This window comes from Musa acuminata, chromosome BXJ3-11 (genome assembly GCF_036884655.1).
Source record: "Musa acuminata AAA Group cultivar baxijiao chromosome BXJ3-11, Cavendish_Baxijiao_AAA, whole genome shotgun sequence".
Taxonomy (NCBI): Eukaryota; Viridiplantae; Streptophyta; class Magnoliopsida; order Zingiberales; family Musaceae; genus Musa; species Musa acuminata.
In genome coordinates, this window is record NC_088359.1 from 7402803 (window position 1) to 7419924 (window position 17122).

At 38.7% G+C, this 17122-nt stretch overlaps 2 protein-coding genes across 4 annotated transcripts; both read right to left on the reverse strand.

Moving 5' to 3' along the window:
* Positions 1-3374: 3374 nt before the first annotated feature.
* Positions 3375-7476, reverse strand: LOC135652387 (20 kDa chaperonin, chloroplastic-like). Of its 2 annotated transcripts, none has more exons than XM_065173261.1 (6): positions 7213-7476; positions 6840-7076; positions 5391-5570; positions 4704-4859; positions 3875-3952; positions 3375-3701 (listed from the first exon to the last, which is right to left on the reverse strand). In XM_065173261.1, the coding sequence occupies exons 2-6, from the start codon at positions 7041-7043 to the stop codon at positions 3522-3524; spliced, it is 798 nt and encodes a 265-aa protein (XP_065029333.1). In that variant the 5' UTR covers positions 7044-7076; positions 7213-7476; the 3' UTR covers positions 3375-3521. The 2 variants fall into 2 exon arrangements, with proteins under 2 accessions (XP_065029333.1, XP_065029332.1); XM_065173260.1 differs by having other exon boundaries at positions 7264-7474.
* A 383-nt stretch (positions 7477-7859) lies between these two features.
* LOC135653065 (oligouridylate-binding protein 1-like) lies at positions 7860-16152 on the reverse strand. 2 transcript variants are annotated; one of them, XM_065174515.1, is made up of 12 exons: positions 15800-16152; positions 14698-14759; positions 14145-14247; positions 12464-12540; positions 12324-12385; positions 12139-12226; positions 11865-11940; positions 11749-11779; positions 11315-11434; positions 10881-10966; positions 10375-10548; positions 7860-8374 (listed from the first exon to the last, which is right to left on the reverse strand). In XM_065174515.1, exons 1-12 carry the CDS (start codon positions 15935-15937, stop codon positions 8096-8098), a joined length of 1296 nt encoding a protein of 431 aa, XP_065030587.1. In that variant the 5' UTR covers positions 15938-16152; the 3' UTR covers positions 7860-8095. The 2 variants fall into 2 exon arrangements, with proteins under 2 accessions (XP_065030587.1, XP_065030586.1); XM_065174514.1 differs by having other exon boundaries at positions 10881-10963; positions 15800-16151.
* Positions 16153-17122: the final 970 nt, after the last annotated feature.

Here is a 17122-nt window from a genome sequence, read left to right on the forward strand (position 1 = left end):
GTAAAAGTCCCTTATTGTCATCATGATGTCGGGGATTACGTAGACCAGCTGACTCCCTCGAGTCAAGTCTACTTCCATGGTGGCAATGATGGACCGATCATCCATCCATCTGTTGTCCCTAAACACTAGTAGCGCTAGTGTTCCTTCTTCCTGTCGATGCAGGGTTTGCAGCCGTACTTGTAGTATTCCTAGGTGGACATACTGCATTCTACTCCTCTGAAGCCTTTCGTAACTTTCCTCCATGATGAAGGATCTGTCCTCTTGGTTGTTTGTAACCAGCATGGCTTCTTCAGACCTGTGAACATATACCCTGTGATGGATATCGTCCCTTCTTGAGTGGTATAGCACCTCAGCTGGTGCTATAGTAGATCTTTCACGCATAGATAACCTCAGTTGTGCCTGAGGGTCTATTTGTTGTTCTAGGATATGTTGGGTGGAGATTGAACCTCCAAATAATCTTTGTCCTACTCGCCTTGTTGCTTGGCGAGCGTTAAAGATCCTGCGTTGATTTCTCCTGTAATCTCGGATTTGGTCTTCGATCAAGGGGGCAGATGTGGAGACTTCCTGAGTCCTGGTTGTCATTTCTGAACTTGTTTCAGGATCTGTATAGGATCTTTGAACACCAAAATTTTTCCTTTGGCCTCTTTAGGTCTTTCTGAGGGACCTAGGCTTAAATTGGAGAGCTTTGTTATCATATCTTCTGGGATGCTCTGGGGTGGTCCTGTCTTAGCTTGCTGAAGCTCCCTTATGTTTTGTAGTTCCGTTCGTATCCCTTTTATATCCTCCGCGATTTGTGTGAGGAGTTGGATTTGTGTGTTGTGCTGTTTAATTACAGCTGCTTGGTGGCTAAGGGTCCCCAGGTAATCGTTTGTTTTGAGAAATCCTAAGGATGGGGGATCGATAGGCTCTGTGGCTTTGAGGGCTTCTTTGTAGGATTCGGTGTTTTTGGAGAACAGATAGTTCATCCAAAAATTTGCTTTTCTATCCTTGATAGAAGTTGTTCAACCCTCTGCAGCTTTTGATTTAAGCTTTGAGTTAGTCGAAGAGCTTCTTCTTCCACAAGTTTTGGTTGCTCGGAAATCTCTGCAACCAAATTTTGCACTTCTTGTTTCGTGAGAGGTCTATTTTCCGAGAGTAAAGCAGTGAGGGTTTTTATGGAGTGCTTGAGTCCTTTGATTTCTCTTTCTAGACTATGATTTTTCTCAATAATGGCCTTGAAAATTTTCAAATGGACTCTACTAGACAGGCAGATTCTGTCGTAGATAACCGAAAGATTATGGGCTAGTTCTTTTCTTGTAGGATTTATGGTTTTAGCAAGATCAAGGTAGTCAAGCTTAGAGGTATGGGAATTAGCATACCATTGTTGTATAGCTTCTTCCCATCTATCAGACATCTATTTCAAACTAGGGGATCATGAGCCTTTCTTCCCTGTTCTTTTTGTTTCGTTGCTTCACCTTTTCAGTGTGCTTACGGGTCTCCTTGCCCTTTTGACACCTTACGTCTATTAGCAATTTCACACTTGGAACAGAAAGTACTAATTCATGACCCTCCCTCTTTCTATAGTCCCAATCCCCAAGCTCTGATATCAGTTACTAGAATAGCGCAAAAATAATGGTATGAGAGCGATTTTTAGGAGATATAGGTTCTTGACCTTCCCTTTTTTATTATGATTTTTTAGATTTTGGGATTTTAATGTGTAGAAGTTGTTGGATCATGTTTAGTATTATTTCTTATTTTCAGAAATTTTATGAGTTATTTAGATATAAAAAATATGATGTCTATGCGTGATCCTAGCATGAAAAATGTAATTTACAGATTAAATAATAGATTTTATCAAAGTTATACAGTAGATTAACATGGTTTTCTTGTTTTAAAATTCGGGTCTATTGATTTATGAGAATTTTTAATTTATGAAAAATGATTTGCAATCTAATAATCAATATTCTGATTTAGATGTTTAATCATAGTTTTCTGATATTGGTATATGTTATGGATTGTTATTTTTGTTGATTTTTAATTTTTGTTGAAAAAATATATTCGATTAAATTCAACTTAGTTAGATGAAATATATATAAAAGGATATGCATACCATGTCTCTTTTCAATATTGGTCAATGTAAAGACAATTCATCACCTGAGGTCGAATCCCACTCTTGTTACTTAAATTCTTTATTAAAAAAAAAAAGAGAAAGAATGCATATCCATGACTTGAAATGAATTATTATCTTTTTCAGTCACATTTAGGTCACAACTGTACGAGGTATGCAAAATCAAGGGACTTGAGTTGAGATCAACTACTTGTTTACAGCTTGAGAAACTATAACAAAGTTTGTGCTTTATGGTAGATTTCTTACAGCTTTTCCTTTCATGCTGTCACAATCATTTGTTTCATCTTGCACAACTTGCTCCTCTTTCCTATGCTTTTCAGCAATTCACATATTCTTCCTTCCTTTGGGGAGTTCCTATCATTTCAGTCAACAGCCAGTGAGCATTAGATCCATGGTGTCAAAAATTTTCTGACTTGACGTTGGCCTTGAGAATGCAAATGTTATGATAGATTTTTGGGTTTTTTTTGACAAAGGGGATTTTTGGGTTTCTTTTGACAAAGGGCCTTGAGAATGCAAATCTTCTGGGGGCACATCCCTTCGTTGCAGCCTCTACTCAAACAGGTTTATTATGTTCGCCAATTTTGAAGCAAGAAAGCGTTTTAAAGACCCCTTCTGAATTTTGATAACCGTTGGATAAAAATAAAAAATAAAAAATCTGCACCAGTAAAAATGTTTGGGTAGTTTAAAGCACCGCACCCTATCCAATTCTATCCAATTCTATCTTGTTTGCGTCCTATATAAGTGCCTATGGGTATTTCTTACCCCTGGGTTTGGTTACTGGCTCCCGTGTCTGCGTTGTGGTTGGTGCTACACTGGGGGCCACATCGGATCTTCGCGCGTAGTGGGTCTGCGCAGGCTGCGTGACAACCCACATCCTGGATTCTGCTCATCGCGGTCTCCCTTATGCGGCTGCCGTGCAACAAAGCGGTGGGAACGACCTTCGATTCTCCTCAACGATCTTGGGTGGGTCAATTCGATTTTCTTTTTAAGACAACGCTTTGACACCCTACTGCCGTCGGCAAGTCTCCGTGATTACCCATTTTTTTGAAGGCTACCTCGGCACTCACTTCCATGCCGTAGGCAAGAACACTGATGAGACGAGCTTTGAATCAATTGACATCAATCTTTCGAGGCGGCCGTAACACCACCCACGGTGGCGGTACCGACGAGCTTCGATCGTTTCCAGGGGGGCGATACAACGCCTGACTAATAGTCTCGGATTCTGCTCACCGCCGATGGTGAGAATGAGAAAGCATGTTCGTCCACGTGTTCTAATCAGGTGAGCCATGTTGAGAATAACCTGCACACAGTCATTACAGATTTGCCATGTACCAACAGAATAATGACTACAAAATTTTACAGGCTCCCCACGAAGAAGAATTGATAGATACCAAAAATACCCATGTAGAGTTGGTTAGGAGGCGGCTAGGACGGCCATCACATCGGACGCCTTCAAAACAATGTAATCTGCACCGTCAGCACCCTTGAACTCGCTTCCTGCATATTTGGAGTACATGACAGTGCTACCCGGGATGATCTTCAATGCCCTTCTATTGCCCTCCTGATCCAACGGCCCAGGGCCAACCGCAATCACCTATTATTACATTCAGGGCAAACACACGAGGTAACAGCATTTTTAGTAGGTACGACATGCAGAAAATAATCCCTCCAATAAACTCCGACATATTTCTACATGCAATAGTGTCATCAGATAAAAAAAATGTAGCATCCTAATGATATGCCTTTCTCTTAAAGTGGAAATCTCACCGTCCCAATGGAAGGCTTATCTTTTGTGGCCTCAGTCAATAGTAAGCCACCAGCGGTCTTCTCTTCAGCTTCTGCAACCTAAGATAGAAAAAAAGAAAGACATGTTGATCACTAATAGCACAAGGATTTCCGCAAACTAATCTCGATCATAGTTCCAATATTATTCAAATAGCTTGAGAGCAATGATGGTGTATTCCAACTATCGGTGTATCAGCATCAAAACAGAAGAGGGGATCGATCCCACAGTGAAATGTCCCTATATATTATTGTGAGATGATTGTAAGAAAATCCAGAGCAAAGGTCATGCAAGTGTTACGAGAGTATTTTTACCAGAGTCTTAAATTGGGAGTAAAAAAGAATGAAAAACAAAGAAAGACAATGAAGAAAAGTTCAAGAAAAATATCATGCCACAGTTGCTAATTCTTTTAAATTCAGTTTCCAAAACATTGTGGATGAGGTTCAACAATCTTCCCGCAAAGATAGGCTTGTACTTCAAGTTTCAAGCAACATTGGCATCAACAATTAGGGGAACCAAACACCTTTACCAGCTTTATCTCACATAAGTAATCCAATCTGAGTATATGTCATGGAATGAACCTCTCATGTGAAGGTCAGATCGCATGGCATTTGAACCTAGAAGCCCCAGATACCGGGTTGCCCTTCTTACAGTCACTAGTAAGTTGCTCAATAAGTTAAGCAGTTGTTTCAAGATGCTGCATTGGGAAAGAGGGAAAAGAGAGGAAGGGTTTTTTTTTTTAAGTATACCATGGTCGGGATTGGACTGCAAGCAAAAAAACTGTATCCACCAGAAGTAAGTCTTGCAACAAACCTTGATTAGAACTCGGTCGTTAAGTGGCTTGAGGTCCTTAATATCATCAGTATCAAGAATACCCATGATGTCATCTTCCTTCAACAAAAGATGCTTAGAACCATTGAATTCAAGCTCTGTTCCTGCATACTTTGAGTAGATGACCTGTTTACCAACCTACAACCAAATAAACACTGGGCGTCATCAAACCTGAGGAACAAGATGGTATGCTAAAGACAAATTATAGGTACGAGGAAAGATCAGGTATCCGATTACACTATTTTAACTAGTAAAACAACAAACTAACACCCTCAAGTATCCAACGACAATGATAAACTGTCGAGAAACTAGTGTAAATGAACTTAGATAAAAGAAACATATACAAGTCGAAGCAAGATAGACTGTCGAATAATACAAAATTTAATCTTTTAATCTTGTAATATGGGCCCTTGTTTTCCAAATCCAGATTGTGAATACACCGAATGCAAATGCATTCGTGTAAAAATATCACTCTTTCTAAAAGTCTAATGTTGGAGGCCTCTGAGTGGAAAATCTTCCAAGAAGACATGAGAACTAGTACAACATCAAGAACAGGATATTTTTGTTACTAAGATGTACATTGCAACTCTTGCCGAAACTTACAGGAATGGCCACATACAATGGCCTTGAGTGAAATGGAAACAACAAATTGTCAAGCGAAAGAGATACCTCGACACTGATGTTTATTTCCTTCTTCCCAATTGTTTTGCCTTCTCCAACGGCAACAATTTCACCCCCTTGAGGTTTTGACTGGGCAGTCATTGGAAGCAGTATGCCTCCACTGGTTTTCTCCTCTGACGACTTGATCTTAACTAGCACCCTATCACCCAATGGCTTGATGGATGAATACTGCAACAACCATGAAATCCAATGAAGGGTCTTAAAGAGTAAAAAACATATCATTCGTTCACAAAAGGTGCATTTAGTCCTGCTTGATGACTTATCAGTTCAGAGACATAAATCAACAAGAATGCAAAGGCTTGAAAAGGGCAGCTAATGCACCTGCAAGGCGCTTACCACCTGAATTGCATATGAGAAGCATATAGCAAATGGCATTTTGTGTGGTGGACAAAGACATGGACACAAATACTTTTCGAGATCGCATATGAGGTTTGCATGCAAACCAATCCACAGTGTCCAATATTCCCAAAAAAAGTGCTCCCATTAACTTCCAGAAACAAGAAAATAAGAAATACAGAGAGACGTACAAAAAACATAACCATACTCTCTTCAACTTTAGTAAGTGAAATAATAATCAAATAGATACTGAGGTTAACTTATATTGGTAACCTGCAATCGATACAACCACAATAATTGATTCCCAGGATTGTCAGCCTAGTGATGGCAATAACAAAGGACTAAGTTCTTACGAATATTAACACCTCATCAATTTTAAAAGACAACAGATGGCTAAAAGTTAGAACAAAGCAACAGAATTGACTGATGGTTGAGTGACATTACTGAATTGACTTCCCCCGGGAACACTACACTACACGGGGAGAATGATGATGGATTATTAATAAGCAAGAGGCTCCTACAAAATTCAATATTTGTCTGTCTTACCCTACAAGCATAGAGATTTTTTGTTGTGATTTGAACCCTGATTACCTAAGACACAAGGAGAAACTTTACGGTTGTACCAAGTATAGCTTTTCCTTCATGGATTAAGGAAAATGTGCAAAAGCTCAATTCGCCTTTGCCATTCCATAAGTATCTTTCTCCTTGCATATTGCAAGAATCTCTATGATAAAAATGAATTAGAAACAGAACATGTGACGGAAGGTTTTCCTTCATCATCAACCCCATGCTACACCATAAGGAAGATATTTCTCATATGATACACAATGATCCCCAGAATTGATGTTCTTAAGCAAGACAACTGTGGCCCCTACATTATGAGACGTACCATAAAAACAATAACATTTGAAATTTCTTAAAAGACAAGTAATATATTTATGAACAAACAAACCTTCCAATACTAACTACCATAGGGAGATCCAAATAAAGACCAATTGCAATCTCTGATGCCAGCTCAGTCGTCATTAAGAGTCACCGTTCGTCTAAATGCCCAACAACCCCACCCAAACGCTAGAACCTAAAAGATCAGATTTTGTATACCTTGGGAGCGATAACAGTGGCAGCCTTGACAACGAGGGCAGGAAGGCTCCTCCGCTTGAGCCCCAAACCAAGGGTTCCAACAGAAGAAGAAGAAGAAGAATAAGAGGAGGAGGTCCGGGTGGCCGGTGGCGCGAGGCGAAGGCCTTCGAAAGAAGGTAAGCTCCTGGCTCCTACTCCGCATCCGAATGGCTGCAGCGCCGCCATCAGTCCACCGACAAATGCCCACCAGAAAGCAACCTGAAGCAAGCGAAACAAGATTTAAAAAAAGAAGAACAAAAAAATCAAAACCCTTCCAACAATACTCTTCTAGCGAATGAAAAAGCAGTAAGCGAAGAAATCGAATTAAACCATGAAAAAGAGAAGGAATCGAAACCTTGAAAGAATTTTTCAACAAAGAAAGCCAAAAAAGAATCTCAGAACATACGATCGTAGAGGGCGGCGAGAGGAGCGGGAGACCGAAACCCTAGAACGAGCGAGCGGGGAGCCGGCGGTGTTTTATCGGAGAAGCAAAGATTGTGTGTGGTATGGACTGAGGGTCATGTAACAAAACGGTTCCTTCACCGAAGAGGGGAGCGACCGACAGCGGAGGTGTGCGGCCGTGAGTGTCTTGTAATGCGACACACAAGTTCCGGCCCGGGACCAAGCAACGCACGCGATCGAGTCTATGAGAGGATTCTAGAACGTGGTAGCCACATTAAATAATGTTTTCAGAAGTAAACAAAAATATATTTAAAAAAAAGCGATTTATTTTTCCGACACCATAATATTCATTTGATTCAAGCATTCCATAATTGCATATACTCACACCCATTCAGCAATAACACAGGAGAAGCATTGAATCAAATTTAACATATGCGTACCTAATCCTTCGTTCTCGTCGTCGTGGGAGGCTTCGACACAATAATACTCACACGCATGTCAACGCAATCCTCGAACCGACGACGGAGTGGGTATATTAAAAGAAGAGATTGCCTTCTCAGAATGCCCCATCAGAAATCCAACGAAACAACTAGAACGATGTATAAGAAGACAATATAGAACGCAAGAATCCCAGGAAGTCTTATCATGACTTCACCAACAACATTCATGTGTACATAATTTTGCATTGATACAATCATAAACGCAGATGATATGGGCGGCACAAACCAGATCGAGAAATAATTTAAGCCAGAGTACAGGAGAAAATTTTAAGAACCATAAAACAGAAAAGCTTCAAGATGCTCAGTGACTCGACACGTATTGGAGACCACCGACTGCTAGTAATACATGAACTGCTGTGCTGCATTAACGTTTTGAAACCCACCGTCGTAGATGGCTTGGCTGGCACCTGCGCCCATCCCCATTGCCGCTTGCTTCAGAGCTTGCTGACTCTGGGCATACATCAACGCCTCGCTGGCAGTCATCTTGCCCAACAATGAAGCACGATCATAACTTAAGAGGTCTGTTGCAGTGAGTCCAGAGAATGAAGCAGAGGCAGGCGGGGGCAGTGGCGTAGAGGCAGTTCCTGGTGGAGTTGGTTTGCTGCCCCAAGAACACTGAAACACAAACCGAAAAATGCACTAGATATACAGTAGAAATATAGAACCTACTTTGTGTATAGTAGTGGTAAATCTACACAAAATGAATGCAGCACAAAGAAACTACAAAGAAAAGTTTCACTTCAATTATATGTCACTACAATGACATAAGTAGAACGCGACTTCTAATAGTCATAAAAAGAGGTTGAATCCATAGAACAACAGCAACCAAAATTACAGCATCAACAGTTAACTTCTTTCAGGCGGCAAGTGAAAGTTTCAATTAGTGCATGTGTACCAATTGCTTGTAGATTTGTTGATGTATGAGACCATTGAGCCTACAAAGCACAAACACCTCAATGTTTGCCATGTCCATGTCGAACACCCACACATTGTCAGATACTTGAAAACACATTAGGACGCTTGTATCTGCAGTTAAACATGTTAGCATATGATATAAATGGACTGTATCATCTATTGAAGACCTCAAGACATCAAATTATGGGAATATGTATGTAAATGGGACACTCTTCTGCACACTAAAATTTTGTATCCATGCCTGGAAAATTCTTGTAAACATTTACAATTAAGGTGATTGGTAATCGTCTTTTGAATAAATATACATATGATACCGATAGGTTGCTTTAATTTCTACAAAGTATAAAATAATAACATATGAAACATATACATATATTTATTGTCATGTTCATGCCATCTTCTCTCCTAGTTTTTATAATATTTGCAATAGTATATGTTCCATGTTCCATGGAGGAATGGTGAAGAGTAGACCCAGTTGAGGACTTCTGTAACTTGGAAAAAATAGGAGTGGTCTAGGTTTTCACCGAGATGCAAGAGAATTTTTGCCACTCGTTTATAGTATAATTTAATAACTCATAATCACACTGGTTAATTTGGCCAACTTTTACAACTTTGTTGTATCCAATCTCATTGTGTCTCATCACTGCTCTAGAAGTTATAAAGCTAGATAGATTTAGCATCATAAATAAAAATCTACTTTGACGGATGAGATGTATATTTAGAAATGGTATGTGGGTTAGAATACCTAGAAGAATTGATCCCCCTCAACCTGAACCAGAACCAGAAACACCAATCTTTAGGGGTAATTTGTATTTTGTTCAGTTTACCTTTTTTTTTTTTTTGCGCATATCTTGTTTAGTCTATGAATGTTGATTTTGATCTTAATGTTTGTAAGATTTACATTGCACTTTATCTAGTGGAAGCTATAATGTGCTAAGTGGATGTTGTTATTTATAATATTTTGAGTTATGCTCATCATATTTTCTGAGGTATCTTTGAGTTTTGAGTTCTTTTTGAAACTTGAACTATTATTTGTATGAATGAAGAAAAATTTGCTACTTACTGCTTCTCTGAATTCCAGTTCGAGTTGGTAGAAGTTCTCCAGCCCATGAGTGTTAATTAATCTAGGAGTGAGGATATATCTGTCAAGTGCTATCCCTGCCATTCAAGGGATCTTGACACAGTTTACTGCAGACCAAGCTAGATGCCTGTATTGGGTTCTTCTCCTAAACGAAACTAAGTAAGAAAATTGCTCAGGTTTGCAGAAGAAGATTAACGCAGCTTCTCTCAACCAAAGCTTGATTCAAACTAAAATAAACAATGAAAACTAGTCTTGCCAAACCAACCAAACCAATATGTTGAACAGAAGAAACAACAATTATTACAACTTAATGTCAAAATTTTGAAACATTCAAGGTCCTGATGCTAGCAACATCATATATATATATATGAGCAAAACTTTAAATCTCATAATGGGGGGTCAGTTTTAATAGACCTATCAAACCATTATGATACCAGTCTACTAGATGGCACACCTAGATGAACAAGATAATCAGAAGTTCAAAACATTCAAAAATGAATGTTCCACTGGAATAGAGCTATATACGTTGATGCTACTACTTGGTCAGGCCGGTAAATACATACACAACCAATATTTAAAATCTAATTTCAGAGTAAATTAAACCAGATAATTCAACTACCTTGATTGGCTTTCCACAAAGAATTCGACCATTCCCCATTTGGATAGCCAAAGCAGCTTCAGAATGATTACTGTATCTCACAAAACCAAATCCCTTGTCACGTTGTATGCGGACTTCTTCTATCACTCCAGCACCAAGGGAATGGAAATGGCGGTGGAGATCAAGTTGAGTAACCTGCATTTTTACACTTTGATGACTCAGAACAGAAAAGATAACCTCCCCAAAAGTAAGACCACAAAAACAATGATATATGCAACTTATAAAGCCAATTAAGATGTGATCAAACAAATACGACAAGCTCTCAACATTGACTAAACACATTAAGACAAAGTGCAACGATATCCATCAATAAATCAGTATAAGCTTTGTAACATGCTTCATATCAAAAAAGATACTAAAACTGGAACATGTAAAACAGATAATGGAAAGGGACAAGTGATCTCTGTTCATGCAACAACAACAAGAAAGGTAGAGAGAGAGAGAGAGAGAGAGAGAGAGACGCTTGCCTCGTGAGCAAGGTTACCCACATAGACAGTTGTGAATTGTGGGTTACTCTCTGGACCATCATCGTTTGTGTTCTCTTGCCCATCTTCTACATAAAAGAAATAATTTAGTACGTAAAAATTCAAATGTCATGCTAGATTCCAGCATATGCTTCTTAATTACTCAGCTAAACAATGATCATATAACTAAAATTCTCAGACAGGTAATTATCATTAACTTGAAAAGAAAAAGTGGCTTCTTGTTTTACAAAGTATAAGATGTCTCATATGGACATAAAACAAAGAAGTTACAACTGAACAAACAACTAATATTCAATAGACTAGAAAACAACGATTAGGATGCATTTGTCCACAATAGGTATATAATGTTGATACCCATTATCAAACAATAAGATATCATTCAAATGCAATTGCGCCAGTTCAAAAGTGTCACCCACCAGCAGATGCATTTGCTAGATCCACCACACTCTTGGAATCTGAATTTTGTTTGTCTTCACTAGCATTAGCTCCCTTGGTAGCCCAGTTACAACGGATCTGCCGACTGCCAAGCCACTTGCCTACACAATGTCAGGATAATACTGTTCAGAACAAGTTTTCAACTTTAGAACTAGAACTTGAAGACAGATGACGATCACAAGATTAAATTATAGTGCTCTTATTTTAAGAAGCACATGGTTAAATGCACATCGAATAGTTTTGCCTCATTAATCTAAAGACCACGTGTATCATGAGCAATGAGCATCAGCTTTCAAGTTGCTGAATTTTTAGCAACCAGTAGACATAAGCCTGACCATCAAGCCAGCAGCCTAAGGCAACTTCATCAATACCTTACTAAAAGTGTAATGCTAGAAATAACCAAAGACCAACATACCAGTTAAGTCATTTATCGCACTTTGAGCATCCTGCCAAAGAAATAGTCAGAAACAAAAAGTGGACAAGAATTGTACACCGGAAACCCTAAATCTGATTATCAACTGGTCAACTGACCTGTTGATTCCTGAAAGAAACAAAACCAAAGCCTCTTGAACGCCCAGTTTTTTGGTCCCACATGACCCTCGCATCTCTATAAAAAGACACCGGTCTAGGTGAAATCAAAGATATAGAAACACTTTTTCCGAATAAACATCAGGGAGGAGGTAACTCACTAATTATCTCCATATATACACCACAAAGATCATCAAAATAAATCAAAATAAACTAATTATCTCCATATATTCAGACACAATGCACAATATAAAACAAATACGTCATGAAGGCTTACGAGCAGCTTGGATACACAGAAAAGCAGGCAAATAAGGTGGCATCTGTAACTTCAGGGCTAAGATCACCAACAAAGATGTTGTAATGGCCTGTAAAGATGCCAAATAACAAATCATCCAGAAGTCAGTGACTTCCATATCTGCATTGGAACATAATCTTTGTAAAGGAAATGATCTGAAATTGAACCTGATGTGTCCTCTCTTTGCCCACTGGCATATGCCCAATTAACTTTAATGGGTTGGCCAAACCTGCATACTCACATGGTATAGTCATGGCAAACCCTACTAAAAAAATGACAGACAATAAAACTAAATTATCCAACTCACAGCTGCCTCCCATTCAGTGCTATGATTGCAAGTGCAGCTGATCGGCGGTCATAATAATCAACAAAGCCAAAGGATGACTGTAAAATCAAAACAAAATGACAAAAGTAAATCACACTTCAACTTTAACTTTATAGAACATGAATTCAAAGTGTACTGTAATGCACAGAACACATTATGCAATGTCATAAAGGAGGTATCATGCTAGTGTAACAATCATGCAAGCCAGACCATATTGCACTGCACATGCAATAGCCACACTTCAATATCAATGTATAAACTTTAAAGGCTTGTGGCACCTGATCATATCATGCCTTTAAGTGACAGGCATGGGCACAATATGAATGGCAATTCCAAGTGGGTAGTATCAAGCAAATAGCTTGTTACATACGAAGTTGTCAAACCCAGGTACTAACATCTCTTGCAGCTTAAGTGATGCAGGAGCAATTTGGTTTATATTTTATTTGAATAAATTTTATTAGTAGAGATATTTTGCATATGTCATAAGTTGTCAAATGACAACATCTACTCAAGGCAAAGAAAAAGGAAACAAATGCAGAAAAGAGTGTAAGAAATCAAATTCGTTATTGATTGAAGATTGCAAATCTTGATGAAAGATTTTAAAGATTCATCTCTAGGAATATGGAAGTCTATCAATTAATTTTTCGTATTTCTGTAATCTTTTTTTTTTATTCAACTTGAGCATATAAAAAGGGGCTAGAACATAGTAATGCATGAATTAGAGATTCAATGAATCGTATTTTTGTCCCACCTGGTGTGTGAGCAATGTGATGCCACAATTATGTTTCCGATGATATGATTCCATCGTCCACATGTCATATGTGCGAAGATGCGAAGCCTTCATCTTGGGAGTTCACTCTTTGAGCCAGAGCGAGTCTAGTAGTTATCCATTTGTTTTCCCACTATTTTTCAGTTATTATCTTTCTATTCTTCTCTTTTGGTTCCTCTATTATCAATAAAAAAATCCATTACTACTCGTCCTACATCACTAAGCACCTGGTCTCATGCCTCTGATGCAAGGCACACTTAAAATTACAATCAATTTTAATGTAACTGCATTAAATTCAGTGCTGCTGAAAAAATTGAAGCTACTTATGCAATATTTCTCAATTTGCATGCTGTCATACATATGATGGTATAATCTTGAAGGAATTTGATAGCCTGAAGCAAACAATTCCCAGCACTACAGCCATTGGAACTACTTGCATTGTAGGCCACATAATTGGTTGCCACAACGAAGGTGAAGTGGGATACTTAGCATACAACATTAGCAAAACAAATCCTGAAGTTCAAACCAGGACAACAGTTATAGAGCAAGTGACAAACATCACACAGCCAGAACTAGAACTGGTCATCCAGAATAAAGGCCAAAGGGTTGAATCACAAGAGCATTTTTTTTCCAACAAAGAAGATTTTAGCAATCACTGTTCATAATATGGCTCAGGAGAAATTTCTCATAGTAGTTTGCAGCATAATACCAACGTTTCATGATTAATTAGTGCATATTGCTTCTTCCAAATGTTGAGGGGTACTTTGATACCAACGCGACAACAATAATGCGTAATCCAACCATTATTCTAAAATACAAAAACTAGAGTTTTACGAATCAAATATCCAAGCGCTTCCACAACAGAACTGTGTGGAAATAAGAAAGGAAACTGACCTTCTCTTTCCTAATGAGCTTGCATCCTTCAACAAGGCCCGTACTTTGGAAAACCTCTTGAAGAAGAGCCTCAGTAACCTGAAGATGAACATTGCCTACATACCTGCATTTATACATAGAGAACAATGCATGAAAAAAATTATATTATAATCATCATTTAAAGCTAAAAACTGTGAAAACACATTCTCAACATCCTCAGTGAACATTAATGATTGCAGAAATTCAAGAACTCTTGCAGTCTAATTCGCATATTATTGTAAAAACACCCTTTCAGTAGGAAGCAAGGTTTTCTTTCCGAAAGATGACTGAAAAAAAGAATGAAATAAAATGAGTCTTGCAGTTGCAAAAAGTGCCATCTATTGGAGAAGGTACAAATAACGATGATTATAAAATCTACAAAAACCAGCATCACACTTGCAAAAGAAAAAGTATTTAAACAACGAACAAGCAATAAGACAGAACCCCCCAATACACATTGTAGAAAGAGAATGTATATAATGATGCAGGAAATGAAAAGCAAAGCAAATGAAGCAAATGTTCTAACAATACTCACACACTGCGACATGTGCTTGGATCAAATCCAGGAGGCAGATTCCCACTTAGGACAGGCTCTATCTGCAAAATAGAAGTGTGAATAAACTGTGTAGACAAACCAAAAGAAAAGAACATAAAAGCCCATAGATGCTAAGAAAGAGTTCTTATATATATATATATATATATATATATATATATATATATATATATATATATATATATATATATATATATATATATATATATATATATATATATATCGATAAAGCCATACCTTGATAAGTGCAAAAAAAGAAAAACAGTCAGGAGTCCTAAAAAGCATCTAAAAATGCTCTCCCCTAAGTTTCAACATCAGAAAAAAAAACATGCTTTCCAAATACAATAAAAATGGACATGAAAAGCTAAAATAAGATTTAAGTTCGAAAACAAGTCTTGGATGCTTGAAACCCCCCAGACAGGTGGGACCATCAACTAAACCTAGTAGAACGACAAATTTTGAAGTAGCTTTAACGTTGCCGTTACAAGGACTCCTCCCTCGGCATTGCCACGACAATTGAAATAAAAATAATAACAATATTACAAAATCACAGCTTAGCAGATTTCAGAAAAACAAAAACGGAGTTTTAATATTCATCCTCCATATGGAAAGAAATACTCGGAAAAGAATTGCCCCAAAAAAGAACGGTATGAAAGCCGCAGATATCCAATCTTGATAAAGAGATTGGTGATATAAGTATAACACAAGACTAACCACTGCAAAGTTCAATCCAGACCCATGAAAGACGGCCATGAAGCAACAAGGTATAATAATAAAACACAGCGCTGGAGATTAAACATTCCTGAAACCCAAATTAAGGTTCCAGAGAGAAGTAATAGGAGTAGAGCTAATGAGAAAACGACAGTGCAAAATAACCCGCAAGAACCCTAATTTTCAGAACGCCAAATAGAACCGCCTCCAAGAACCCGCAAAAGAGGGAACAACAAATAATGCGAACAAAGGACCCCCCGAAACTCGTAGTTCGAGTCAAGAAATCCCTAATTTCGCGACACGACGCGAGACTCCCCGACCTCCAGCATAAAGGAAACACAATCCACCGGCGAAAGGGGGGAGGGAGGAGGACCTGAGGGGCGGCCAAGAGGCCGGGGTGGGGGTAAAGGGACTGTTGCTGTTGCTGCTGCTGCTGCTGCTGCTGTTGCTGCTGGAGGAGGAGGGCTTGCTGCATCAAAGCCTGCTGCTGCTTCAGCCTCTGCTGCTGCATCGTTCCTTGCCCTAGGGTTGTCCTCCGGTACCAATCCGATTCGTGATCGATCGAATCGAGATGAAAAAAAAAATCGGAAAAAGAAGAAGAAGAAGAAGAAGAAGAAGAAGAAAAAAAAGAAAGCCCTCGAAGTCGAGGGAGAAAAATAGAGGAAGAGGAGGAAAGGAAGCGAGCGATAGGGCTCGGGAAAAGGAAGAGGGAGAGAGAGAGAAGGGCTTCGCAGGCGAGTATTTAAAGGGAGGAAGGTAAACATATCGAGATTTCAGTAAGTTGCCCACCGTCCTTCCTCGTGACTCGTATCGTGTCTCATCGCACATAGTGACAGAGGAGGGGCACGATCGATGTTTCAGCAAGCTGAGATCGCTCCGCCTCGTAGCATTTGTCGCGTTCCAAAATCAATCCCGGCCGAACTGATACGTAATAATTCCCGGGTTGGGTTGGGTTGGGTTGGGTTGGGCTAATTCATACTTATTCAACCAACATGAAAATATAATATAATTACATCAAATTAAGTTTAATGTTTCAATATTAATACCTGAATTGATCGATAATTAAAATCTTAATAATCTCATATCATTATACTTTGCTACATGCATTTACTTGTCATATCCAACACAAAAAAAATGGATCGAGAAACTCCAGGTTATGAATTATAAGAAGGCTAAACAACTTTTAGATTTCTGATATAAAAGATCTCCAACTTGTTCATCATTTTGGCACTTCATTGCAGAATCATTTGCATCAGCAGATTCTTCTTCTCACCAAGTGGCTGACTTGTGGGCAGCTACGGTTGACCACAACCGTGCAGTGGTCAACTCCAATGACAAGTTTGTGATGAACAAGGTGATGATTCAAAGAGAAGTTTCCCCATTCTACTTCATGTTTTCTTGATTCCCTCACCAAATCTTTCCATATAGGTCATGAATTCCCAGTCAATCTGCTATGATGGAAGCCTCATCAGACACATGCTTGACTCTTCTGCATCGTGAGGCATCTTTGTTTAGTATTAGATGGAGATAATAATGGAGTTTAGGTGGTCCTCTTCATAGAATATGAGGAGACCCACCAAGTAGAAGAGGGGAATCCAGGCACATGCACCAAACATGAACACTTCATTGAACCTGTCACCTGCTAATTTTCTCTCAAAAGTTCAACACAAATAATGTTACAGACCACCCATTCATA

Excerpts from the sequence above, each read along its gene's own strand:
- LOC135652387 (XM_065173261.1), bottom strand. The coding sequence starts at position 7,043 with ATGGCGGCGCTGCAGCCATTCGGATGCGGAGTAGGAGCCAGGAGCTTA. Across the intron at positions 4,860-5,390 it reads AAATAAACATCAGTGTCGAG|GTTGGTAAACAGGTCATCTA; the intron begins GTATCTCTTTCG and ends ATTTGGTTGTAG. Across the intron at positions 3,702-3,874 it reads ATAAGCCTTCCATTGGGACG|GTGATTGCGGTTGGCCCTGG; the intron begins GTGAGATTTCCA and ends ATGTAATAATAG.
- LOC135653065 (XM_065174515.1), bottom strand. The coding sequence starts at position 15,937 with ATGCAGCAGCAGAGGCTGAAGCAGCAGCAGGCTTTGATGCAGCAAGCC. Across the intron at positions 14,248-14,697 it reads CCAAGCACATGTCGCAGTGT|GTATGTAGGCAATGTTCATC; the intron begins GTGAGTATTGTT and ends GTATAAATGCAG. Across the intron at positions 10,967-11,314 it reads TCTAGCAAATGCATCTGCTG|AAGATGGGCAAGAGAACACA; the intron begins GTGGGTGACACT and ends TCTTTTATGTAG.